The 18316-nt window shown below is 40.7% G+C and overlaps 1 protein-coding gene across 2 annotated transcripts in view; it reads right to left on the bottom strand.

Annotated features, from left to right (window-relative positions):
• LOC120796425 (kinesin-like protein KIF20B) overlaps positions 1-18316 on the bottom strand; it is a 47587-nt gene that overhangs the window by 28225 nt on the left and 1046 nt on the right. For both annotated transcript variants that reach the window (XM_040139257.1, XM_040139259.1), the window contains exons 3-23: positions 17187-17276; positions 16741-16863; positions 16421-16559; positions 15887-16071; positions 14349-14403; positions 13818-14024; positions 13495-13606; positions 12215-12286; positions 11861-12007; positions 11044-11206; positions 10603-10755; positions 10323-10448; positions 9538-9677; positions 9006-9126; positions 8258-8456; positions 7471-7655; positions 6069-6503; positions 4536-5701; positions 2434-2572; positions 585-707; positions 171-231 (exon numbers count right to left, since the gene is read on the bottom strand). In XM_040139257.1, the coding sequence (XP_039995191.1) occupies positions 171-231; positions 585-707; positions 2434-2572; positions 4536-5701; positions 6069-6503; positions 7471-7655; positions 8258-8456; positions 9006-9126; positions 9538-9677; positions 10323-10448; positions 10603-10755; positions 11044-11206; positions 11861-12007; positions 12215-12286; positions 13495-13606; positions 13818-14024; positions 14349-14403; positions 15887-16071; positions 16421-16559; positions 16741-16863; positions 17187-17276 (4141 nt within the window). The remainder of the gene's footprint in view (positions 1-170; positions 232-584; positions 708-2433; positions 2573-4535; positions 5702-6068; positions 6504-7470; positions 7656-8257; positions 8457-9005; positions 9127-9537; positions 9678-10322; positions 10449-10602; positions 10756-11043; positions 11207-11860; positions 12008-12214; positions 12287-13494; positions 13607-13817; positions 14025-14348; positions 14404-15886; positions 16072-16420; positions 16560-16740; positions 16864-17186; positions 17277-18316) is intronic.

Genomic DNA, 18316 nt, shown 5'->3' with positions numbered 1-18316 from the left:
AAACACAAGCACAAACACACACACACTGTACTTATGGTGGGAGTTTAGGCAAGGACAGTCGCTACACAGTCCAGAAACCTCGTACAAATTAGTCAGAAGAAAGTCTGAGCATACGACAGCGAGCAGTAGTGGGCTGCAACAGTTTGAAGCACACACAAATACACACATACCTTTACAGGACTTCTGGTAGAGCTGCAGTGTCTGGTCGGACTTGGTGTCAGAGGACTGTTCCTAAAGAGAGGGAAAGAGGAGGACATGAAGAGAGCATGTAAATGGCACATATAGTTAGGTACATAAGTATTCGGACAGTGAAACCACTTAAATTAAAGATGAGAGTCTGCAATTCAATCACATCTTGATGGCTTCGTTTCAAATCCATCGTGGTGGTGTACAGAGGCAAAATGACGGAAATGTTTCCGAATACTTATGTACCTAACCAGTATGAGGCAGTTGAAGGGAAATCCAATGGATCGCTTACTGGCACACAACAAGGGGAGGGTGCTGATTTTCAGGGCTGACTGAGCTAAAGCCTTGAGAGATTTAGTCTCATTAACGGAAAAGTGAAAGACAAATCATCCACTTACCACTTTGAGTTGCTGAATGGTTCTGTCTCTGCTGGCAAGGTCAGACTGAAGCTGCTTCTTGGCTTTCTCCACGTCGGCCAGCTTCTGCCTCAAAACCTTCTCCTCTTCTCTCATGGCCGAAATCTTCAGGAAAAAAAACCCCATAATCATTATGTTTAGGCAAAAGTCTGTCTGCTGTTTATACCAGTGCCCGATTAGTATCTAGTGATGTGGCATTTTTGTGTCAGTTTTCCCTTAATGCAACTTCTCAAACTTGCACATAACAATGCTTTCAACTAAACACTCAACACTATTCTTTTTCTGGACTATACAATAAAAATTAAAACCGGAAAAAGAGCGCAACACAGCTTAAATCACGTAAGTGCTTCAAGCAATTGACGATATGCATCATGGTTCGGTTCCATGACGACTGCTGGAGATGATCCCCTCCCATTGTAGATGGTGTAGCAATGTCCAGTGGGTGGGAGACCAGAGTGTGTCATGTGCAGCAGCTCGTGTCTTCCCTCCCCCATCTTTACACACTATTTTTACCAGGGAAACGTATGTGTCTGAACCATGATTTTTGTTTTGTAAATGTATCTAAATGCCTATTTTTTTTGGCCACTGACTTGCTGTCTTTGTCTTAACACATATACAAAACAACAAAACCATTTTTTTCGTTTGCAAGTAAGTAGTGAGGGAGCAAAAACAGAAGGACAAAGGGCGGGAAAGGAAAGCGTCTTTTACCTCATCTCAATGAGCTGCAAATACTTATTCAATATTTTAATCTAATACAAGCTTTTTGATGTCAAGAGTTTTAATAAAAATCAGATAAAAATGTATCAGTCAATATTTAAAAAATATATATTTATTTATTTATTTACTTATTTATTTTTAAATAGGACAATTTACAGTTGAAAAATCAACGTGTCACTGCTCTCTGGTTGACAAACGTATGTATGTTGGCGGCATTTGTAAATGACCACAAAGCTAGTTTGGCATTTCTATTCTGCAATTCCTTGTATTCATTGACTAACGTACAGTTCACACCAATATATCAGCAATAAGCTAATATCTATTCAATATGCCGTGAACACCAAAGATATCTGCAACACAACGGCAATGAGCTGGCTGAGGAACACTCTGCTTCTAAAGCACTTCCAGTGGACACTGGGACTCTGACAGAGACAGTGCAATAGTGCAATAGCACACAGTATAGTTTAAAGTATGACACATGATGTGATACAGTTACAGTTGTATATGTAGCCTAAGATTAAACCCGACTCAGCTGCTACATTTAGCAACATTTAGGCCCTGTCTACACTTAGGTTTCCTATGTGAAAGGTTTCCTCGGTCTTACATAAAAATACAATAAAATCCTTTAATTTCATTACATAAGGTGACTGATTTTGTAATTGTCTTGGTGCGGCAGTTTAGGTCAGAATACATGACTGAACTAGTGTTTGTGGCTTGAATTTCACTTATTTTATTTACTTTTATTTTTATTTATTGTAGTTTTAGTGGTCACGGGAGAAAATTGTGTGTCTCTCTGACAGCATAAACAAAACTGCGCGATTGGCTTGTGTTTTCAGATATATCCACTCTGGAATTTAAACTTTTTTTTTTTTTTTTTTTTTTAAATGGGATCCTTTTGGAAAATTCCACCTTTTCTTGACTGAAAAGCCAAAACGCAGAGAAGATGCATTTTGAAATGAAACCACTTTGGTGAAGACACCGCCTCCACACTAAGATAAATATCTATGCTTCATCCTGAAAACAAAAAGTTAAAAATCACCTCTTATCAAAGGTTGTTTTCACTTTTGTCGTTAGATCGGATGGGGTTTAGGTTTTCAAAGAATACTGTCTGTACCTCTTTCTGGACCTGCTGGATCTGCTTCTTGTAGTCTGCCAGTTTCTCTCTGAGGTCCGATGTGTCGTCATCTTTCCTCTGGAGGTCGAGGCTGAGGCTCTTGACTTTTTCGGAGTCCTGCTTGGCATTTTCCTTCAGTCTGGGAGAATGAGACGAGATAACAATGAAAAGCAACCAGTGTATTTAGAAAGACAGTAGAGTAAATTGCGGTTATTTTGGTCAAATTTGCTGTTTTTTACTGCACTTTTCCATTTCCGTTAACATATTGAATTATTTCCAACTAGACCTGACATCCAGGAAATGGATTTGATGTCAGAAATTCTTCATTTATTGTGAATTTATTCATTATTGTGCCTATAATTCTAAATAAATAACAAAGGACTGCTTCAATTACTGTTAAACAAGACAACTCTCAGGTTTATTGTGACTGACTGGGGGAAAGAGAAAAGAGAATATAACGCAAGATGTGTCCTTCAAAGTGGCAGCAAGACTTCTTTTTGACTTTTAAAAAATTTATTTAAGTGGTAAGTCTATAGACAAGGAAAAGACAGAAAATACTGTCTGTAATAGAAACTCCCCTTGAACTGTTTTAAAGTATTACCGGTCTCTTAACGGAATTTGGAAAAGGAAAAATGGTACAAGACTCATAAAATCATAAAGTATTTAGTTATATAGTTACTGATTTCTTGAGTATTTCAGACATTTCACACTGCTTATCAGACTCTTTATTGAAATCTTAAAAAATAAGAAGTTAAACAGCAGCCTACCATTAAAAACACAGGAACTGAATGTCTCTAATTCTGTTAAGGGGATCCCCCCTTATTGAAGTAACAAGAGTAAACCAGATAGCCCAGACCATAAGTGTTTGGACAGTTACACATTTTTTGTTCTTCGGGCTCTGAGCTTTTGCACATTCAATTTGAAAGAAAAAAAGTCGATACTGCATTAATGTGCAAAGTCTAAGCTTTAATATAAGTAGGTTGAAGGTTATTATTGAAATAACTGTGTAAGAGATATAGCCACTTGAAAGCATACTGCCCAAATTGCTAGTGCTACGACCCTAACCCTTCGCACGAGAGCTCACATGTGGCTCTGAGTCGACTGAACGTTGAAAGTTGCCATTTAGACTGAGGTGGAGCTGTCTGTCAATATGAGGAGTGAAGAGGTGACCATGCAAATGAAGAGGATCATAACAAGGCTTGGAAAGCAAAAATGTATAACAGAGATAAAAGGTAGATGGTTTGCCAAAATCATCAGTTGTCTGCTGATGTCTGTGGGTCAAAGACTTCAACCAGTTACTGACTGCAAAAGACTTTCCACAAAATATTAAATATGATGATTTTGATTGATTAATGTGTGTGTGTCCAATTACTTTTGAACCTCTAAACTCAGTTTTTAACAGTTCTTTCTATATAGATGTAAACCTACTAAAATTTAAGCTCAGACTCGGCACCTTAAAGTAGTAACAATTATTTGATCTTAAATTGAATGTGCTGAGACCCAGACTCTGAAGAACAAAAATGTATAACCATCCAAATAATTAATAACTTTCTACTTTACCATTATTACAGTAATATTCCTAGCTCTGGGCTGACCCAAACCACTTAACCTTATGTTAAGCTTGTTTTTGTTAACCCAGGATTAATAGTAAGTCCTGGAATCATGATTTACACTTCATCAGAGTCCGAGTTTAACATCATCGGAATGAGCAGAGCACGTGGATGTTGAGATTTTAATCAGACGAAATACCAGGGGCATAGCCCAAATTTTCATTAGTGATCTGGATCTGAAGATAATTCAGAAAGTCAGAGCAGGGTTTTAGAAAGCCAGGCTGCGAGTAGCGATATAAATGCATAGTGTCAGTTGGCTTCAGGCTGGAGCTGACAGAGCTGTAGCCCTGGGCTAAGTGTAGTGTGACAGGCTCTGTTACAGTACAAAGTAAGAACCAGTCTCGGTGTTTTTAAAGTCCAAGTTCGCAAATAAGATATCTGAATGTAGAAACACAGTTGGCAAGTGTTTGCAGAACATTGAATAAACAACCTTTACAAGAGTTTCGAAGACGTAATTTCCAACCCCGATATGCAAAAAAAACGACCGTTTACCTGCAGATCTCCTCGGCTCTCTTCTCCAGCTCCTCGTCCTTCTGAGCAATGGCCTCATGTGCCACAGCCAGCAGCTCCCTGCGCCTTTCCACCTCCCTGCGCCGCGTCTCCTGGACTGCCTGGCTCTCCTCCTCCTCCCGCCGCTCCTGCGCCTCATGCAGGCTCTTCTGCAGGGATGTTACCTGTGTTTCCTTTTCCAGCAGCTTTTTCTGCAGCTCTGCCTCTCTCTCTGCAGACGCTTTCTCCAGCTCTGCTAGCTTCTCCTCCATCTGTCTGTCCCTTTCCTTCAACATTCTCTCCATTTCTAAAGAGGCTAGCTGAGCTTCAGTTTTGCAAGGAGACTCCTTTGTTTCTTCCATGGTGGAAACCTTCGCCCTCAGGGATGCAACCTCTGTCTGGAGATCAGAGTTCAACCTCTTGAGATCTTCTTCAGCAGCAGAGGTAGAGGAACCGCTTGAATCTTTAAACCTTGCCTCTTCTAGTTCAGCCCTAAGCAGCTCTGCAGTTTGCTCCTGTTCGCTGAACTTCTGCTTCAGGTCATCTAGGTGTTTGTCGGAGGTTTCTTTCTGTTCACTCAGTTTCTGTTTTAACTCCTCCAACAGCTGTTGTGATGTCGCTTTTTGCTCTCGCAGCTTCTCATTGAGCTCCTCTACCTGTTTTTCCGAGGCCTTTGTTTGTTCGTCAAGCTTTGCTCTTAGCTTGTCTACTTCTTCTTTAGAAGCATTCTCTTGACATTCAAGCCTGGATTTCAGCTCATCCAGTGGTTGCTGTGAAATCTGTTCTTGCTCCTGAAGCTTCTTTCTCAGCTCTTCAACTTGCTGTTTTGAAGCTTCCTCCTGTCGATTAAGCTTCTCCAGCTGCTGTTCTTTTGTCTGCGCTAGCTCATGCTCCAGCTCCAGCAGTTGTCTGTGCCTGCTCTCACTTTTCTCTTTTTCATCAGCCAGATTCTTCGTAAGCTTCGACACTTCTTCTCTCAGCTGATCATTGACAACACCTGATGATGCTGCGGATGTCTGCAGCTCCTGTTTCAGGCCTTGAGTTTCCAGCGTCAGGGTGTGGATCTGGGAAGTTTTCTCCCGGATCTCCTTTGAGTGTTCATCCAGTTGTGCCTGAGCAGACTGTAGCTGGACTATGGTTTGTTCTGCTCTCTCTGTCTCGCTCGTCACCTGTAGTCATTTCCACAAATACCACTTTCTTTTAGTCTTGCAAGAAAAGACAACAACTCAAATGTCAGACCTGTCTCAATACATTTTCTTGGGGAAAAATCATCATTTAACACAAATAGTGTAGAGTGCATTGAAAGACAAGTATAATTTTTTCATGAATCATTGAAAATTGTACGCTGATTTCATTTTCTCCATATCCCCAGCACTAGAATGTGATCCTTGAAAAGATGAATTGAGCACTCTCTTATGAGAAACCCATTTAAAGGCAAACTTAAGCAATTTTCGATGAGATTAACCTCTTCTGTTGGGTGGTGGATTATACACAGTTTAATTTTAGCAAAAGATTACAAATCACACTGTGGCCCACCTGGTGCTTTGCTGCTTCCAGTTTGGCGGTCAGCTCCCTCACTTCCCGTTGAAGTGCATCACCCTCCTGTTGCTTCTTTTCTCTCTGCTCAACCAGTCTGCTGATTTCCTTCCTCTCCATCTCCAGAGCAGACCGAGCCTCCTCTTTGCCACTCTTCTCTTCACCAAGAGCAGCAAGTGCTTCCTCTCTGCTTTGCTTCACTTCAGCAAGGGCTGCCATGGCTTTCTCTTTGTCTTTTCTCTCCTCTTCGAGGGATGCTAGCACCTTGTCTTTGCTTCGCCTCAGCTCCCCGAGCATGGCGAGGGCCTCCCCCCTTGCTTTCCTCTCCTCCTCTAAGGATGCCAGTGACTCCTCTTTGCCCATAGTCTGGTACTCCAAAGCAGCGAGGGCCTCTTCTCTGGCTTTCTTCTCCTTCTCAAGGGCAGTCAACGCCTCCTGGATATTAGGAGAACTGATTAATTCCTATTAATTCCTAGTGTTTAAACAGCACTGAATAAACTTAACAAGGATGGGGAGAATGTCACTGAAAACAGAGACCAACAAGTCTTGCGTTGCACTGAAGTGTGTTATTTTAAAAGGGGCTGCCTATGAAAGGGGTTTGGCATGTTTTAAATAAATAACTTCAAAAGACATAGGAAAGCAAATTCCCTACATTAGAGTCAGCCTTTCCTAAAGCACATTTTCGGTAAGATTTCAAATTTTTCAGATAGCAACTGGTTACTGGTTACCTATTTAAGAACCATTTAAAAAAAAACTCAAGAACTCTCTGACTTCCTAGATTGGAGAATCAGCTGCTGAAAAGCACCCAGTTTTATTGAAATGTTAATGTGGATTTAGTCATTTTGGTTAATTTACCTGCTAAACCCTTTGACTGTCATTGGAGAACCACAGTCATGTTCTAGGGCGAAAGTGACCTAGATACGAGTAAGCCCTAGATGTACATGCTTCGCCCTGTAACCAACACCAGGCTAATAGGATGTTAGTCAGAGGAAAGCATGGGGGTTAGAAAGTCCAGCTTGTGAACAGGTCACTGGTTTAAATCCCTGAATCCATGAAAATGTGAGTGTACAAAGTTCTACCCTCCTGCTACTATCGTTCCACCGAAGGTGATTTAGTGGAAAGGCTCATTAGTCAACACCAGTAGCCTGTGGCAGCATGAATTAACAGAGCTACGTGCCCATAATGGGGAGAATTTTTGAAAGTCAACACACCTTTTCCAGATAAAACAAACCACAAAACCTGACATTTTAAGAGAGGAGTTAATACTAATTCAGCTCAGCTTGCCCGTTAGTGGCAACTGTGTCCACCAAGAGTTATCAAGACACTGAGAACATCGCTTCTCCTCTTTCATGGCGTTCAGCACCTCCTCCTGGTAATGTGTTCCTTTCCCCGGGGTTCTTACCTCCAGCTGGTCTCTCTCACGTGAACTCCCCTCTTCGACCAGCAAGGAACGGCCCTGTGCGCCCAGCTCTGCCACCCTTTGCAGGTCTTCCACTTGGTTCTTCAAGCGGGCAATCTCTGACGACTTCTCCTGGAGCTGAAAGAGAAGCTTCCTTTCCTCCTCCTCCTCTACTCCGCTGGTTTCACCTTGGAAATAACACAGAAAATCGACTTACAGTACTAGCATGAAGGTTGTTCAATTATTGACATATCTATCATAAAATATTACATTTCTATATACAGGGTGCTGTTACTGTCAAGGATAGGCAAACGACCTTTTGCCCTCTTTCATTTGGCTGTTTGATTGAAATGTTTTGTACGGTCCATGATGCAAACAGTTTTTTTTAATGAGGCTTTGAGGTCCTTGTGGTGAATAGAATTTCTTTCGTGCTCAAAAACACAGAAAATTTACATTTCAAAAGTTCAACAGTTTCGGTGTCTCTAATCCACAGACCACACAGTGAAAAAAATTGTCTTTAGAACTACTTTCTAATGAAAAAACAAACTGTTCAGAGGAACATAATTGTTATATGGGTGAATGGATCCTTAACTGTGTACTGTCCATGAGTCCATGAACTCATCCTGTTGGATGTTTAGAACATTTACAATTGTCTGTTTATCAGTCCTCTACACCCCACAAACTATAACTGCAAGTAGCATAACTAAGTTTGTATTTTCCTCCTCCATCTGCATCCAACATATGTTTTTGAAACAGGTCAAGACACTGATGGATTCATGCGTGTTTTTACCGTTTTGTTTGTGAGCCATCTGCTCTCCGACTTTCTGCTGGTGCTCGTTCAGTTCCAACACCTTCCTCTCCAGCTCCTCTACGGCGACACTTCTGTCTGCCCAAGGCCCCGCTTGGCCTGAACCCAGACATTTATGAGCAGCCTCGGCGACCTTCTTTATGGCAGCCAATTCGGAGGAGCGTGAGTCCAGAGATTTGTCCTGCAGGAGGAAGAAAAAAAAAAAAAGAAAAAAAAAAGAGACAAATCAATCAGGGAGATCAGTGAGCACATTCCCACAATCAGAGCATCCAAGTTTTGGTGCCCTGAGGTGGTTCAAACACACCAGAAAGAGTATCCTGGAACAACATACTTAATCCATACCCACTTGAGTACACATACAGATTAATATAGGATGTCAAAAAGAGATCAAATATCTTGTCCGTGCGTGTGTAAAATGTTAGAAAACGTACAAATCCCTTTGCTTTCACAGCAAATAAAGCTGTTCCAACATGCATCATTATTATTTCAAGACAAGCTGTAGGCAAAATGAGTAATTATCGCAACTCTGCTGCTGAGAACTGGATTTGAGTGTGTTAAGCGTGAGGTAGCACAAGAATCTTGTCAGCCTCCACATACGGTATCTTTGGTTTCATTCATGTTCTAATCTTCAAATCTTTGTTATCAAAAATCATTTCTTAGCATGGACAGCATATAACCAGCCAAAAAGGAAACAAAACAGTTAATACGCTGAAAAGAGAGACTGTGTTACCATGGCCTGTGCGTCTCGACTGGTTCCTGCATTGGCCATTTTGTCAATAAGGTTCTTGAAGATTTCCAGCCTCCTTTCTGCTCGCTCCTCCAAGATTTCTCTCTCTCTTCCCAGGCGCTCACTGCACCAAACAAACACACATTTGTATCATTTACATATCTTACACACTAAACTTTACCCAAAAGCTGATTTCAGTTTACCACCAACAAAATGTTTTTCCTTTTAAAAGGACACCTGGGGTCTTCAACTATTTAATACAGTCCATTAGGGCATAGTTTTCTTAATGAGACAATTCAGCTTTGTGAGCTTCTAACTTGGTAATTTCATTCTTTTAGGTAGCAAATTTATTTTTGTGAAAATGAAATGAAAAGGATATGACTGGAATTATTATGAAAATTACCAAATTATGTCATTAGGCATTTAGAGGAAGGACACACAAACTGCCCCTGTAAAAGCAGGAAAACCCTGGTAATTGTATGAATGTCAGGCTTCGCAAATACCTGGACATATGCATTGAAAAAAAATGTCTCACTTGTAGTCATTCTGCATCTCAGAGAAAAGCTCCGAGAACTCTCTGCTGATTTCCTCTCTCACTCGCGCCTCCATGAGCAGACTCTCCGCTCGCTCCCTCTTCAGCTGTACTTGCAGCTGTTTCAACAGCGCCACCTGCCTCTGAGGAACAGAATACCAACACAAAACTATATAGTTTCAAAACTGAAATAAAACATGTCATATTATTTCAGTGATACTACTGAATATATTCAATACATGTCCTGTTTATTAAAAAAAAAAAAAGTTGATTCTATCTTTATATGAACAGGCAATGAAAAATGTGTCACCATGAGAAAATGAAGACATGAAATCCTGTACATACACTGTTTGACTGATCATCCTGCTATGAGAAGTAAGATGGCGACAAAGTGCTCATTAATCAGACGAACACAACCCTGTGAATCACAGAAAATGACTAGCGAGAAAATAATGTTTTCCTACCTTCCGGCTTCCTTCCTAATTAAAGTGTGGGGGCAAAATCATATAAACTAAGGAGCAGTAAAAAATAAAGTTTAGTAAAAACCGTTGGGCTTCTCCATTAGCCATTAATTATGAGTAATTTAGTTACTCCAGGCTGCAATTACTTTACCATTCTATTCATTTTCTCTAAATTTAATCTTGTCTTCCTGATGTTTAACCATTGATTTTGCTCTCTTTACTAGTTTTTAAATATGTACTTATCCCCTTTAAATGATATGGTAAGCAATTATTTGGATTGTTGTTTGTTAAAAACACTTCAAAATATTAAAATGGTAAGGAACTGACCTGTTGTGTCTTTTTACTGATGAGAATGTTATCATCATTTTCATCACCATCTTCTTCATTGCCAGTCCGATCAACGGTGTCCTCCATCAGGCTGTTTTCGTCCTCATACTCATCATCCAGATCCTCCTGGACAAAAGATTTTAATAACAAAAAAATTTAGCTAGTGATAATTCAGTCCATGTAAAGTAAGATTCAAACTGCAGCAGTAAAATACGATATAAACCGTAATAAAGGAAACCACGGGGAGGACCCTCATGAAGTGATCAAGCCTCCATCCCACCTGTACATCCTCCAGGCTACTCTCCCAGCCAATCAAGGAGCTCCTCCTGCTGCTCTGAAGAGCCTTCCTCTCAGCTTTGTTGATGATGAAGGATACCTCACTGGCGGACTTCTGGGGTACAGTGGGAAGGGGTCGGGTGCACAGAACCACGACCTGGAAACGGACAATTTTGGTTAGTTCCCAAATCTGATATGGTCGTGACAGTTTTGTTATTCATACAATAAAAGTGGGTAGTAAAGATATATGGACAAATGCAGTACATTTGGTCTTATAAAGACAACGGACTTTAACTGTTAGAACTGTGGATGCAATTTTCCAGCTGTGTGCGTGTGCTGGCATGGTTTGCTGTTGAATTGAAAAAAAAAAGGGGGAGCACTAGCTGATTGAATGCAGCTCAGAGAGCAAAGCACAATAAGAGAGAAAATGAAAATGTCTATCCACCTTCTGTGCCACAGCAGAGAATTTGAGGACGTTGAGAGTCTCGTCGTAATTGGAGGCACACTGGTTGATGTTGACGATCATGCAGGCTTTACCTCGACCACAGAAAAAGCTCTGCAGGTAGTGGGTCAGTTTGCTTTCCCTGAAGGGAACATGCTGAAGCAGCCTGAAAGGGGGGGGGCAGACAAACATAGAGTTTCGTTGGCTTTGAAATTTGTGCATTTTGAAGTGTTTGAGCTGCTACAGTCTTGAAGTTGAATTGAAGGATAACTTTTGTTTAATTCTCTTTAAATGATTTAAAGATGATATAATCCAATTTTGATGACTAGGGGATGGAAAACAACAAAATATGTTGACAGACGTAGTCTTCTGTTCACATTCTTCTTAAGTTTTGACAGCAAAAGTGTTAGCAAACAATTATCTATTTATAACAACAGACACTGAGCAAGCTTATCATTCTACTGGAGTTTGGGTTGTGTCCTCTTAATGCATGTAAGTCCAATATCGACTCTCCTTTTAGCTCTGATTTGGTCTCCAGCAACTCCTGAGAAAAATCTCTGGCTCTTTTAGCTGCTAGATGTTCAACTTTCTTCTCCAGGTAGTCGCTAACTTTGTCTGGTGGCTGTTTGGTGCTCAGTCGGTTGTCGCCCATGGAGATCGAAGAGAGTCATCATACAACCACACAGTAAACCCAAAGAAAAAAACTCTAAAGAATTACGGAGGTGTGTGGTAATATTCTGTGATTTCTACTGAGTGATCCTTTCACGTTACAGAAAGTCTCTTGAAAACAGAGAGAATGACAGACAGCTAATTATCTTACTTTGCCTGCTGATTGTGTCGTAGTGCATTGATGCATTTTCCCAGGATGAGCAGCGAGGTGTTGATGTTTCCAGCTTCTTTCAGGCGATCTCCTTTATTCTGGGTCTTGGCGCATCGCTCCGAGCCAGCCAGGTCACACAGACACAACCTGACGACAACCGCATTCATCAATATAAAAGGACATAAGACCTCACACAAAACTTCTTTACTTTCATTTCACGCTTTACTAAACTTTTAAAAGATTTTATTCTGCACACATGCAAATTTTTCCAGTGCTGCCTTGTTTCACAACAATACAGTGAGCACCCCAAACCATGTCTACATATATGGCAGATAAATCTAAAATTTTACTTACTCACTGACTGTGTGGACCCTTGGAGTCCCAATATCCTCAATCTTCAAAATGCGAATGGAAAAAATACTGTGACTGCAGAGAGACAATAAAACAGACATTACAGTAACTTTGATTCATGATGGTGTAAAAACAGACTCCTAAGAGTCAAATTAGCTGAAGAAATATCCACAAAAACATGGAGAAATAACATGCATACAACACAAATGTAAAGTGGACAGAAGTGATGCTTCTGAGACTTGGCTCAGATTTATTCAGCCCTACCTTGTTAATGTGAGTTTTTTTTTTTTTTAGTACAACTAAAACCACACCTGCGAACAAGAAGTAGGGTGAGACTGTGTAAAGTGAAAGGATAGAAAGGGTTTAAAAACGGGCCATTTAGACGGAGTGAGGGGGTGGGAACTGCACATCCATGTTCATAAGAACATTGGGCCTCATGCAAGAAAAACTCTGACAAACAGATTCACTCTTAAGTGATGTAAAAATGATTAAACTTTCGTCACAGTCTCTCACTTTTTAAAAATTTCTCTCAGGTAAGATCGAAATTCTCGAGGGGTCCAGACCTCTGGGACAAGTCATGAACAGTCTGCCTTCTCTTAATGGTGGAAAAAAACACATATGAATTCAGAATTATAAAGCTTTTTGAATTGGTTGTAAATGTGTCACTGACGTCAATAACAGATAAAAAGGACAAAATAAATAAATAATAAAAATGAAAATGAATATTCTGTTCACCAAATCAGTGTGATGTGCGCCTGGCCCACGCAACACTTCCTGCGACGGAATTTATCCTCTCAGTTGTTTTCAAGACACTCACGGCCCCCGTAAATCAAACCTTCCTACAAGTGGAGCTGAAGGACTAGGCTTGCACAGACCGTTTTGGCACTGGAAATGCTAATGATGACATTTCACGATTGCAAACCTACTTGTTCAACAGGTGGCATTCGTTAGATTGAAACGAGCGAGTTAGGACACATTTGTCCAGTTAAGAGAATTTGTCGAATCTGATTTCAACACTTGTACAAGCAAACCTCACAGAAAACAGTAAGAGATTGGGATAAGAATATAGAAATCTTTTTGCATGAGGCTCATGCAGGAAGAATACTGTCACGCTATGTCGTCTTTGACAACTGTATTCCACATACCAATCGCTCCTTATGGTTGCAGGTAATGTTGCTGATCTTGGAATTACTGCCTATTTGACTTTTGCACTCAGCTGTAAGTTGCTGTTTGAAAAGACTTTCAGCTGAATATCTATCAATGCTGCTTCCTGTTGTCCTCACCTCCTGCTGGAGAGCTGGTTGAGTCGGGTGGAGGAGAAGCTCTGGTTCTTCTTGCCCATCTTCATCACCTTGTAAGCCTCTTCTGCACTGTTTACCTGAACCCAACGCAGATCTAAATACAAATGCACAAAGACAGGATATTCATATAAACTGACTAGAAAATGGTCCTTTTCTTCCTGTTTTTGTTTTTCTACACAGTGGCACATTGTTACGGGAGGTTAACTAAAGCTATGGCTGCTCATTTATCAACATTCCACAGGAAAAGCCTCAAAGTCATTTCTTTTAAGAAAACATAGAGGGTTCATTAAGTTGCCCCTTCAAACCTTTGACAAAGGCGTTGCCCTTGACATCCTGTGACAGACGCAGCACTGTCCTCCTCTGAGCCCCGGTGGGTACCACCTCCAGGAGGTCGTGAATGTTTTCATTGTAGATTTCACAGAAAGAAACCCAAACAGAGAACTTAGTGTGCGTTTCCACCTTCAGGCTGATCCTGTCCTCTGCTGCTACAGTTGTCCCCAGGATGGAGGCTCCTGCAAAAGAAACATTAAAAATCATTACCCTGTAGTAACACACACTATAATATATACTGCAACGGCATTGATTTTGTATTTCACTTTTATACAGAATAAAACTACTTCTAAAATTTTAAAAATCCACTCCTGCCTTAGGCTTAAACAGTAAATTTTGGAAATATAAACAAGGGCCGACAGTGCTGTCAGAATAAGTAAAACTTTATCAACAGTGTTCAAGTGGTTTCACTGTCAGATATGCAGATGCAGTGCAAAAAAAAAGAAGAGAAAAACCACCAATAACTGGTTAATAGATAGTAGATTAAAAATAACTCTAAATCTTGCCTTCAAGGAGAGTCTTATTGGTCGAGTTCAAAAGGCTGGAATTGCTCTTCTCACTCTAAAAGAAAGAGTAAAGATGAAAATGTTAAAAATGCATCAAACACTTACATTCTTTAATTTTATTCATATACAAGTTTATTTATATAGCACTTATCTAGCGAAATGTCAGTGCCTCACTAGAGTAACAACATATGAAACTTTCAGACCAATCGAATAAAAGAAAGAAAGGCAAGTCTAAACAGGCAGGTCCTCCTGAGCTGCATTTTAAAAGCATTGGGGAATGAGGGACACATTTACTTCACTAGCTTTAAGCATGGGATGACCAAAAATTTATAGACGAACTTATGGCATAAGGTATATACAGGTACATAATCAGTCTTAGGTGTAGGTGACTACCTGACCCCTTAAGGCTCTGAATGTGTGAGATGCCTAACAGTGTCTGAACCCCCCTGCTCCCATACATTTCTGACATCTAACTCGCAGAGGCTATGACTTTCCAAAACAGATCACCCTCGTCGTCATTTGTAGGATTCATCACATTAAGTTGACAAAGAGATCCAATAAAAAAAAAAGGGGGAGAAGCCCGGGGAGGCAGTGAGACGAAGCAAGGGGGAAGCTATGACAGTAGGCTTCATGCCCCGCCTCTGAGCATGGCCATCAGAACAGCTGGAAAACACCGGAGAGACAACACATTGCTTGAACTAGTTTCAAGCATACTTATCCGTTAAAGGGGTTCGCAAGACTGTTGTTAATGTTGTGGCTGGATGGTGGAAATATTTCACTGGGTAATATTACACCGTTAGAGACATTCCACCAGAAAAGTCAATATTTGAAGAGACATTATCCTATGAATCAGCAAATAACATCTATATTTTATGGGGAGCAAATGTTAACTTTTAAAACAGATTTGCCTCCAACCAAAAATATTTTTTTCAACGCAGCTGTTTAAAATATATTGCATATCCTTCTAGTCTGTATGAATGTGATTTCAGGGCTGCTGTAAAAGAGCTTATTGCTCAGTCACTCTTCCCTGAATAAACAATGGTTGGTGATGATTTTTCCTTTCAATAGTCTCAGTAGGCTGTGAATGTCACCTCAACACCGAATCAGTCTCTCGCCAGTTCCCTGTCACAGGCACACGCATTTCACACCCCACCGAAGGTCTTAAGGCTCGCCTACACAGGAGGCTTTTCAGCTACATGTTTCAATTCTTCAGTCTCACGCATATCCCACGGAATAGATGCAGTTCTGTTTTGATCAATACAGCGGTCTACACGATGTGTATAACGGCTAGCTCTTTACTCAGGTTGTACACATGTAGCCACATTTCTACAGGCATAACTGAAGTGATTGTGTACTCGGTTCTGAGTGCTGCAGAAACTTGGGTGACCTACTCTTCACTACTGAGCCTGAATGCGTCCCATGTAGACAGTGGTGGGAACTGGAGATACCGATGCTACTCTGATAGCACGCTGTTATTTATTTTGCAGCCTTGCTTGTCTGAACCGCCGCGGCGGCCTCAGACAGGACAGACAGGTTACCTCTTTAAGTTGTCTGAAGAGGTTTCTCTTGAACACGGCTTCCTCAGCCTGCTGCTCCCTCGTGAGTCTTGTGAACTCTCGGCAGCGGTGAGGTTTGACGCTCATCCCAGTGAAAACCTGTTCTTCAATACTGCCAAAGATTACATCAAGAGACCTGGGCAGGATACCTGCATCAGCATCTGGACCTAGAGTGACCAAGGCATATTGTTGGCACAAACAGACCAAACAGAGCAGAATCTACACTGACAACGTTGCAACACCTGTCTAAGGAGAATGACACAATTTTGCAAGATGAACGTAAATCATTCATTACCAACAATTGGATACCTCAGTGTTAAAATACAGAGGTCGCACAACTTGAGCTGAAGTGAAAATCGTGTCGATCCATGTGGCCGTTATACTGAGCCGACAGAATATGAGGTCTTTCATACAGGGGGTGTTGGTAAAAAGATGCAGAGAGCGTTCCAAACTGTGGCGGCCATTTTTAATCTAATTGTGTAGCACTTTTTAAATGTGTGAGGGAGTTGAACGGACCTAAGAATGTGAAGGTCTTCCCAGCGTTGGTGACTCCATAAGTGAAAACAAGAGAGTTTCCTCCTTCGAGAACATCTTTCACCAAATCCTTGACTGTGCCTTCAAACAGCTGCCTCTGTGTTGTCTCAGGACCATAAACCTGTTGAACAAAGGAAGCTCATCAAAAATGAATAACACACGCACGCAAACACACACACACGATTCTTTGTAAAATGCACTAAGTAAATATCAATACAGGAGTCTGAGAAGAGAAGATAAATCTTTCTGTAGCCAGAGGAAATAAAGTTTTTTGGCTTTCTATTCTGCCAGGAAGCACCCACCTGAGAAAACTGGAAGCGCTGCCCAGTCTGTGGAAGAGATTTGTCAGTGCTAAGCCTCGCTGAGAGGGACAAACTGGGAGGCTTCAGCAGAACTGTGTCTGGGGGCTCGATGGCAACACAGTCCTGTTAAAAACGAAAAAAGGTGGAGGCAGACAAGACAAAAATTACTAATCTCTTTCACATTCACTGTTTAAGTTTAAATCTATTTAAATGATCTGCGTCGACCAAGTTGTCGGGGGGGATTCAGTTATGGTTGATCTTTAATAGCAAAACAGTTTAACTGTAAAAGAAAGCCTACTTTTAGGAGGGTCCTGAAATTTTATGATGTCAGTAGTTTCTGAGTAAATACCATAAGCATAGTTTTTACAGTCAGAAAACCCAAGCAGCTGCCTAAGTCACTGGTATTCATTTCTGATATGAAGTAGTCTATTTTTCTTTATTTTTACCTGTGACTCTCCATTATTGCTCTCTACCGAGGTGAAGGGTCGGATTCGGAGGTAGACCTGAAGGTGTTCTCTCTCCTCGATGCTGGAATGCTGCGCAACACATCAGGGTTTAATCAAAAACAGCAATAGGAAAGTGAAAGGCTGCATTTCAGTGGCATTAGGTTGAAGCTCACATCTGGATTTGTAGACAACATTATAGGCCACCGTCAGTTGGTAGTTCACAGGTTAAAAACAACAGTGCATACACAAATGGAATAAATGGAATAAACATACACTTTAACTAGAATTACTGCCTCACGACTACAATTATGTCTCCACCAACCAGTCAAGTAGCAGTTTACATCCATATCTGCCGAGACTCAGATATGTAGTGAAGACTTTGAAGGGATTTAATAAAAATGTATAAAGTATATTTTATCAAAATTAGAGAATTAATTCTTGAGTTATAGCCAAAAAGTGTTTTGTGAGGTCACAGTGACCTTGACCTTTGACCATCAAAATCTATTCAGCTCATGCTTGAGTCCAAGTGAACTTTCGTGCAAATTTTGAAGAAATTCCCTCACGGCGTTGCTGGGGGGGGGGTACTGAGTGTAGACTGATGAGGGGAAAAAATGAATTTAAAACGATTTTAGAATAAGGTTGCAACATAACAAAATGAGGAAAAAAGTGAAGGAGTCTAAATACTTTCTGAATGCACTGTAGGTGTTTTCAAGACTGCAAATGTTCTGACTACAAAAAAAAAAAAAAAAAAACTACTGACGCGGAAGTCCCTGAGATGGAAAATATCATCATTTTCTTATGGGGAAAAACTGCACGTCTATAGATCAAATTGTGATTGTACTAGTTTTATGTATGATGATTGAAAAAGCAACACACGGGTAAAAATGACTTTGATAGTTAACTATGGATTGTGTTCTTCACTATAATTTAGGTTAAAACCTGCAATAGGTTTTAACCTGCATATGGAATAGGGGACACAATGAGTTGAAAACAGTCACTTGAAAAATATGTTATTGAGACAGTAGCACCAACATCACATGGGTCTCCTGTGCAAAGGTGTGTTGATTTTTTATAGCATTTATTCCTGTATTCCTGGAGTACGGGTTGGAGTACAGCCTCTTTATAGCTGC

The sequence above is a fragment of the Xiphias gladius genome, chromosome 11 (genome assembly GCF_016859285.1).
Source record: "Xiphias gladius isolate SHS-SW01 ecotype Sanya breed wild chromosome 11, ASM1685928v1, whole genome shotgun sequence".
Lineage (NCBI taxonomy): Eukaryota > Metazoa > Chordata > Actinopteri > Istiophoriformes > Xiphiidae > Xiphias > Xiphias gladius.
The sequence above is the reverse complement of the archived record's forward strand: the minus strand, read 5'-3'. Positions and strand labels throughout refer to the sequence as shown.